Below are 9,167 nucleotides of genomic sequence, written 5' to 3' on the forward strand. Positions count from 1 at the left end.
ACGTGAGCAGAGATGATTATTGTTAGATTTCACCATATTGTGTAGTTTGTGAGACAGCTGTGCACTACTGTGTGTGTATGTGTGTGTGTCCTCAAGTGACAGCTGTAGGTTTACCTCGTGTGTGTAAGTGCCCTAAACATGTAATGGAGTTTGGTCAGATCCTGTGTTCCCAGGTAGCCTAACTGTTGATTTATTTTCTGTCACAGACTAGTGTCAAGTACTTTATTGTTAGGTATTCCTGAAACAAACATGATCAGCTGCAAAACTGTTGATAGGCAGCAACTGTTTAGGGCAAGGATTAATGGAGAACAAGGACTTGCTTGTAGTTAATTAAGTATTATCTTATGAAGACATTCCAAAGCAAGAGTATTTAATCTATTCTGTTCTTTGGGAAACAGTATAGTACTATGGAAGTTAAAGACTTGTAGATATATCTAGCCATAGATTCCCATTGAAAAGTAGAAAACGAAATACAAGGCAGTTATAATAAAAGCAAGGTGATGCAGAAGCACCCATTAAACTGTTAGCTGTGACCAAATATGTAATATGACGAGCCCAGGAGCTTGCCCAGGCTAAATATGAATGCCCATATTGATATCATGTACCAGGGTGGCAGTGGTCATCTAGTTCTCCAATTTGTTGAATTGGATGAGGGTGGAGTAGTGCGGAACAGGCAGCTGGAAATGGGAGCTAATGTGGAATTTGAGGAATTGGCCTGTGTGGTAGGGGCCCCCTCTCAAGCCTAACAAACTGAGGGAGGTCTGGGTCCCAGGTCTGGAGGCCTTGGATAAATAAACCCCAGAGATGACCATGCGCTGTCCAGATATCTGCCATCACACGGCCCCCAAACATAAACCGCATTCGCCCCCTCCCTTCCTCTCTCTCCCCCTCCCTTTCTTCCTCTCCCCCTCTTTCCTTCTCTCTCCCCCTTTCTCAGACTCCCTCTCTTTCTTTCTCTCTCTCTCTCTCTCTCTCTCTCTCTCTCTCTCTCTCTCTCTCTCTCTCTCTCTCTCTCTCTCTCTCTCTCTCTCTCTCTCGCTCAATCATCCCTCCTTTGCCTCACCCTCTCCCTCCATCCTCACACCCCCTTAACCTCCCTCTCCCTCCATGCATGCCTCGGCCATGTGAAGCTCCTAACTGTGTATGTGCTAAGGCAGGGGTACGGAACCACCCGTCCTCTCACCCGTCACAGGACAGCTGAGCTGGGCTCGGCTCCACTGGGCCACGTTGTTTATTTATCAGAAACCAGGACCCTGCTCTGCATTTCTCCTTTTTCTCATGTGGGCCAGGAAGAGGAGGGGGAGAGAGAGAGGGGAGCGGTGAGAGAGAGGGGGAGTGAGAGAGAGAACCACACATGTTCTTCTGAGTTCCAGTTGAATTAGAAAATGGAACCATTTGAGATGATGTGAGCATGTTTACTACAGGAAATCAATTGACGTAGAAAATAAGTTCATGGTACAAGGACAATGTATTTAGGTCTATTCTCTATACACAATAAACTGAATGTGGGCATCCTCCTGGGATAACAAACATAGTTTTGAAGTCAGAGCCTTTCAAAACAATATGTGCTTAAACTATACAAAATAAAGAACTTTTTACATAGATAAGGGAACCCAAATATCTAAATATCCAAGCATTTGTTGATTTTTTTTTTTTTTCAAGCACAAATTATGGACATTTAAAGATAACGCAACAAAGAGATTATCCACAGAGAGACCTATTTAAGTCATGTATAAACATCAACAAACACAGACATTTTGCTGCAAAACAGACAAAGTCACAGCAAAAAGTCCCTCAAAAACCAATACTGATCTCACACTCTGAGAACGTCTTTCAAAAAACTCTCTTCAATATTCGTAAGCCGAAAGGGGCATTGTGACAGCATGATGTGTACATGTAGTCATTGTGTTCCTCTGTCAGACTGAGAAAGCAAAGGCCAGCCACCCACAGACACACACCATATTCATTATGATAATGTATTTCTTTTCCCTTTGTCATCCTAATGAATGGACCCCGAAAGAAAAATACACACACAAAACACATGCACACTTTTCTATCAGTCTTTGTTTGTGTTCTTGTACCAAAGGTATTGTCCCAGAGCTCTGGCAGGTGGTAAGCCAAAGGCAAACCTGGGAGCTGATAAGGTTCATACCAAGAATTGAATTCACATCTAGGTTCTATGTGTTTCCAGATTCTTCTTTTCAAATGACAACATTGTCCACAGACTTGTAGTTGAAAAGAGAAATTGAAAGGAGTTGCAATTTGTATATGTGAGTTCTTTAAAAAAGGAGCTTGGATTGCCAAGCATATAGATAGTCTGATATTTAGTGTTACTTTAAAACCAGGATTTTCATTCATGTATGGAGACATAACCACTGTGCATTCGATCTTTCTTCATACAATACATATCAATTTCATCCCAAAATAATTAATAGAATATATTTGGACTGAACACCACATTAAAAGAGTAAGTCATAGCAAATGGCTGGGTCTGATAACAACATGTAATCCAGTCAAAGCAAAGCTCAACATGGGAATGGTTTAAGAACATGATAACGATCCTGTTAGGTGAAGTATTCCATGTTTGGCGAGACCACCAGAGTAAATGAGAGAAACACACAAATAATCACGTGCGAAGAGTTCCTGCTGTCCTATCATTAACAGTTATTGGTGTACAAGCACGCATGGACAATAAAGATCTTGATTTGAATGGAACCCTGGTTCAGATCCCTGCTCGCCACAGAGAAGCCCCTGACTGACTTGGATATGTGAGTTAGTGGGCCTACCATGTCTCTGCAGGCATTATCCCTTACATGGAGCTGTGTCCTGTCTGACAACACACACTCTTTGTTAAGTAACATAAGCAAGTGTTGTATTTGTCGAGCTAGTAAAAGCCTGTGTGTGTGTGTGTTGGGGGGGGGGGGGGGGGGTATACGGAGGCAGGGTGGAAAGGAGAAGAGAGGGGGGAGGGTGGGGGGGCACAAAGTGTCTTAAAAGGTAGTGTGCAAAAAGGGAGGGAGGAAATTCGTTTGTGCTCGGAGAACACAGAAGACAAATGGAGGAAGTGTTCTGTTAATGTGTAGGGGTCAGCAACAAACATGCAGGTTTCGGCCACTTGGGTGGCCCAGTCTCTCTCTCTGTCTTTCTCTCTCTCTCTCGCCCTCAGTGATCAGCCCCTCAGGCCCTAAAACCACCCACCCATCTCCCCAACCCACCCCTTAACTCCACCCCACCACACATACTTTGGGCCAAGCGTGTCACTGAACGACTGACCGACCAACTGCCTCTTTATTCCCCCCGGAAAACCGGAGAAAACCCTGAGGTCTCGGTCTTCTATCGGAGCTGTCTGGTGTTTGAGCGCCCATGGTGGCTGCACCTCAGACTATCAAAGCCAAGCATGTATCATTACACCATTAGGACATCAACAAACCACCTCTGATACATTGGTGTCTTAGACAGGCGCCCTGGTGGGCAGAACAGCAGGCAGCCTTGGCCAGGCTCCGGGACTGTATTTAGATATCACTGTCTACGCTACATCCTTATGATTTATGACACCATGCAGCCTCCAAAGTACCACTGCACTTATACTACTTACAGTGACTGCCAAGTGCCCCGTTTAACCCACCGCTAGCTAATGTGACAGTATCTCCATGTGTGACAGGACAGACAAGGGAGAGCCTGACGCAGAGCATTGATACAGAGGTATAATAATGAGCGAATTATATATAGAATTGTACCTCTCCATCCTAGCTTAACCCCAAGTCTAGTTGCGAGTCTAAAACACAAACCCAGCATTACCTCCAGTCCCATTCAGCCCCTGATTCAGCCCCAGCCCAAGCCCCAGCCAGAGGCAGGTCTGATATATGATCTGTGGGCTGACATCTGATCTCCAGCCCTGGAAAACACAAGCATCTGTCACATTTGGCCTGCAGGGGTGGGGAGTGACACTGAACACTCACCAACACATTGGTGAGTCGGTTACCTAGCCTTGTAGCTAACTAGCAAGCACACAAAAACACATAGTAATTAAATACACACTCACACACACACACACAAAAGTGATTGTGCATGCACACACACGCACACACAGTGGAGACAGGCAGGGGACTGGGCCTTTGTCTAAATAAACCAACTCCTTTAACAAAACAAGCAGAGACAGATCTCATCAACGAGGCTAGCTGGGAGGTCAGAGGCTGCTGAAAGGGTTAAAGTTGACCTGGAAAAAAATAGATAGTATAACAACTGGAACATAACAATGCAATCTATGTGTCAAATGAATGTATTTAATTGTGTGTAACTGTCTGTAAATAGGCCATTCTTTTGGCATCTGTCTTGATGGTAATGAAAGTCTTTCATTTGACAAGTGCACATTTGTTACATTGGCTGAGATGGCGTTTCACAGTGAGATCAAATATGTATATAAAAAAAAGGTCTGTGGTCCATTCTCTGGGCCTCGTGTTGAAGAGCAACACAGAAACCATGGGAATATGTGGTGTAACGAATAAAACATGCAGCTTTAGCAATAAAAACAGTGACTTCAAACAAACAAGGCCGAAAACAGGCCGACATCATAATCCTGACAGCCAGTGACAGTGAACACCTCGCCCAGGTCCCAGACACAATGGGAAGCAGGCGAGTATAAATCACCGTGGCGACGCAGACACCACCACCGCCATCTAGGTTCTCCTCCCCACCAACCCTCCTTCGTGACTAAGGAGCTGCAGACCTGTCATTTAAGAAACACGCTGGCGAAGGAATGCAGTAAATCTTTTGACAGAGACAGAGAGGGAGAGACAGAGAGGGAAACAGAGGGAGAGAGAGAGAGGGAGAGAGGGAAACAGAGGGAGAGACAGAGAGGGAAACGGAGAGAGAGGGAAACAGAGGGAGAGAAACAAAGGGAGAGACAGAGAGGGAAACAGAGGGAGAGAGAAACAAAGGGAGAGACAGAGAGGGAGAGAGGGAAACAGAGGGAGAGAAAGAGGGACAGACAGAGAGGGAGAGACAGAGAGGGAAACAGAGGGAGAGAGAGAAACTGAGGGAGAGAGAAACAAAGGGAGAGACAGAGAGGGAGAGAGGGAAACAGAGGGAGAGAAAGAGGGACAGACAGAGAGGGAGAGACAGAGAGGGAAACAGAGGGAGAGAGAGGGAAACAGAGGGAGAGAGAGAAACAGAGGGAGAGACAGAGGGAAACAGAGGGAGAGAGAGGGAAACAGAGGGAGAGACAGAGAGGGAAACAGAGGGAGAGAGAGAAACAGAGGGAGAGAGACAGAGAGGGAAAGACAGAGGGAGAGTGACAGAAGGAGAGACAGAAGGAGAGAGACAGACGGAGAGAGAAACAGAGGGAGACAGAAGGAGAGAGACAGACGGAGAGAGACAGAGGGAGGGAGACAGACAAACAGAGGGAGGGAGAGACACCAGGAAAGCCGTAGAGACAGAGAAATAAAGAGAGAGACAAAGAAAGGACAGTGAGGGAGAGAAAATTTGAGCTTCAAACCATTCTAGCAGTTTGTTGAAAGTGGGAGGAGTTTGGTGGGGCTTGATGGGTTCTCTTTGGGTGGTCCAGCCCACCATTTTTGTGTACAAATAAACTTAACCCCCCCCCCATTGTGGTTCCTTCTCTCTCACTGTTCTGCGGTGTGGCGTGAATACACACACAGAACACACACACTCACCGGCTGTAGCTGTGTTAAGGAATGTATGGAAAGTCACAAGGCAAACACCTCGCAAAGCTCTGTGACCAAACTTGACAAAGGTAGGCTCCTCAGTTTCAAGATGTGTGGACAGACCCTGATATATCGAATGATTTGTGTGGATCACAGGACGCCACGTGTGTGGTTAAAGTGATTGTGAAGACTTATAAAAAACGGTTACAAAATAAATTTATTTACTTGTCCATTGTAGGGAACTCAACAAATATTAAGCATTCTTATTGTAAAAACAATCTTAAACACAACAAAGACACAAGGACCTTTGATAAATAAAGTTACTTTTATTTTTGACATTATGTAAAAAAGAAAAGATATGGAGAAGCTATATGTCAGACGTTTTCTGCTCTCTGGTTGGTGAGTGAGGTGGTGGTAAGCCCCGCCCCCCGGGTCTAGATCTCCATCAGTTGGTCGGATCCGACAATGACCTCGTTGGTTCGGTCCGCTGGGGACAAAGACAGACCAATGACAATTAAGAACATACACAACATTCTATCATTCCCAACTGCATATGCTCATGTTGTTGGGGGGAATTTCAACTAGAAAACACACGCACCACCTGGAAGTGTGTGTGTGTGTGTGTTTGTGCAGGACAGTTGAAGACCCCGACCCCAGGCTTTCACTGGTCTCCATCCAGATCTGAACGGCTAATCCAAACCAAACTATGGGGAAGGTGATTAATGATGCACACGAAGACATATTACAGTGTAAAGGAATCCGTCACAAAAGGCTGCTTTTGCCTTCGCTGGTCTGAGGTAAAAGAAGTAGAGCATGCAACACCAGGAGACGCAGAGAGAGAGGGCTGGGGGGGGGGGGAGTGTGTGCTCATTGTGTACAACAGGGAAGGAATATCTCTGCTCACGTTGTGTGACTCATATTGTGGTGTGTGTGTGTGCGTGCGTATGTGTCTCCTGTGAGCTGCTAGACACACCTGCAGACCTGTTGATATCCCGACACAACAGACAGGCTTGGGAGAGTGCGGTTAGCAGGCGTCTGTCTGTGGCCAGTAGACAGGGTGGTCTCTGTCTCTACACACAGCAGAGCCTGCCTGCTAACTGCTTTTTATACAGGGAGAGGAGGCCTAATGCTTCTACCAGCCACGGGCAGCTGACGAGAGAGATGTTCCACCTGACACACACACACGCACACGCACACACACACGACCCCCCCCCCCCCGTCCCACACGCGTGCACACGCACAGCCCATCACTCTCAAACACACACGCATCGGTCGTTGGTTGGGGCATTGAAGCGAGTATCTTAAGGTTGGACAAAGGTTGTCCAGATGTTGCCACGGAATCTATATATGTAGTTCCTAGATCCTGAGCCTGTAACTCTTTCAATTCCTTGAAATGAGACTCCCTTCAGGAAAGCACAAAGGACCGCATCAATCACAGCCCAGCGTTTGTCTCAGGTTCACATTGGGCTTAGAGGGGTTAACACACTGTTCAACATGGCCCTAATTATCCTCACCAGTGAATAAAGGGAGAAAAAAAAAAAAGATGTGGCACTTTTTTAATTCATTTTAGATTGGGGAACAGTCTATTTGAAGGGGAACTTTCAAAGCACTTTGATATGATCAAATCCAACTGTTTGGTCTTAGATGTTCATCAGAGTGGTTGACATTCCTCAGGCTATTCTTAGTCATTTATGGAGGTTATTAGAAGTCATCTTTTTATAATGATAGGCTACGAGTCAGTAGCACACACTATAGACTCTCTTTGAGGTGATCTACCAACTGGGAGTGTGTGCGTACATGGGGATGGATGGATTGAGTGTGTGTGTGTGTGTGTGTGTGTGTGTGGCGCAGGGGGATGTGCAAGTGGGAAGCTAAGGGGTCCCTGTCTTGTAATTTTGGGGAGGGCTGTGCTGTAAGCCTGTGCTCTCCAGGTTAGCAGAGGGGAACAGGGGCAAGTCCCAACCACCACAACCACAGAAAAGAGATGCAAGAAAGACAAAGTGAGGGATGGAGTCTAGCATGAGACAGTCTAACATGAGACAGTCTAACATGAGACAGTCTAACATGAGACAGTCTAACATGAGACAGTCTAACATGAGACAGTCTAACATGAGACAGTCTGGCATGAGACACAGCCTAACATGAGACAGTCTGGCATGAGACACAGCCTAACATGAGACAGTCTGGCATGAGACACAGCCTAACATGAGACAGTCTGGCATGAGACACAGCCTAGCATGAGACACAGCCAAGCATGAGACACAGCCTAGCATGAGACACAGTCTGAGAGACAAAAAGCAGGTAAGCCACTATCTAGAAGAGAAGGGAGAGAGGGTGAGGATCGGAGGACGCAGAGGAGGGGAAGAGGACCCAGGTCAGTGGGTGGGAAGGTAGCTGGGGCGGCTGTGGAGCAGGCTAGGCTGCATTCGCTAGCTAGCGACACCCCTGTTGTTCAGTCAATTAGGCTGAGCAGCCTGTGGCCATCTGAGAGGAGCCTCTGGTCTTTGCTCTCTCTGCTCCTGTCATTGATGGAGAGGTTAGAGACCAGGCCAGGACCACCCAGAATTCAACAGCCTGCAGACCAGCCCTCCCCCGACACACACAGGAATGACACACACACACACGCACGCGAACGCACACACAGGCGTGGACACACACACGCACGGACACACACGTGAACGTGGACAAACACAGGCAAGAATGGGCACATAGATACACAAACAGACAATACCCAAATCCTTGATCAAACACGCATATATAACCCCCCCCCCCCCCCCAAATCCCAACAACACACAGCACAGTACACACACAGCCCCCCAGCACGATCTAGGGACAAGAGGATTAAGAATATTGAAAAAATAGAGCTCAATTATACACACTGAGTTCAGTTTTAATACACTCTTAGGGCAGGGTAGAAAGCATGGCGCACGCGGTGGCACCACACACACACACACACACAATTGTTAACTGTAGCAGACTCGTAAAGATAGAAAGCTAAGTTACATGCATATACTCAGAAAATGGCAAACAACTTTATGTACATGCACAAGAGGCAAATTAATTTGTATAAATGCCAGTGATGCATTCTGAATATGTGCACATTCTGTGTGTGTATATGTATATGTGTGTGTGTGTGTATATGTATATGTGTGTGTGTGTGTGTAGGTGTGTGTGTGTGTATGTGTGTGTGTGTATGTGTGTGTGTGTGTTGTGTGTGTGTCCTCACCCTCTGGCTCTATGCGTTGTCCACTCCCCACCAGGCAGTATTTGATGTCAGCTCCCCGGCCGATGTGTGCGTTACTACAGATCACACTGCCTTGGATGTTACACCTCGCACCAACGCACACCACACAGACATACATATACATGCGCTTAGAAACGAGAGTCTTCAGGTCTAGACTGCAGACACAAGGACCTGTGATATTGTCCTAGTTGGAGAACAATATGTTGATCCAAATGTTTGGAATAATAAAATGAGTCTGGCTTTGAACCTCTCTCTCTCTC

The 9,167-nt window shown here is 46.4% G+C and overlaps 1 protein-coding gene across 1 annotated transcript in view; it reads right to left on the reverse strand.

Annotated features, from left to right (window-relative positions):
• Positions 1-5,968: 5,968 nt before the first annotated feature.
• Positions 5,969-9,167, reverse strand: part of eif2b3 (eukaryotic translation initiation factor 2B, subunit 3 gamma) — a 20,916-nt gene continuing 17,717 nt past the window's right edge. Inside the window, exons 11-12 of the mRNA XM_062481759.1 lie at positions 8,890-8,993; positions 5,969-6,150 (exon numbers count right to left, since the gene is read on the reverse strand). Coding sequence (XP_062337743.1) covers positions 6,098-6,150; positions 8,890-8,993 — 157 coding nt within the window. The 3' untranslated portion in view covers positions 5,969-6,097. The remainder of the gene's footprint in view (positions 6,151-8,889; positions 8,994-9,167) is intronic.

The sequence above is a fragment of the Osmerus eperlanus genome, chromosome 16 (genome assembly GCF_963692335.1).
Source record: "Osmerus eperlanus chromosome 16, fOsmEpe2.1, whole genome shotgun sequence".
NCBI lineage: Eukaryota > Metazoa > Chordata > Actinopteri > Osmeriformes > Osmeridae > Osmerus > Osmerus eperlanus.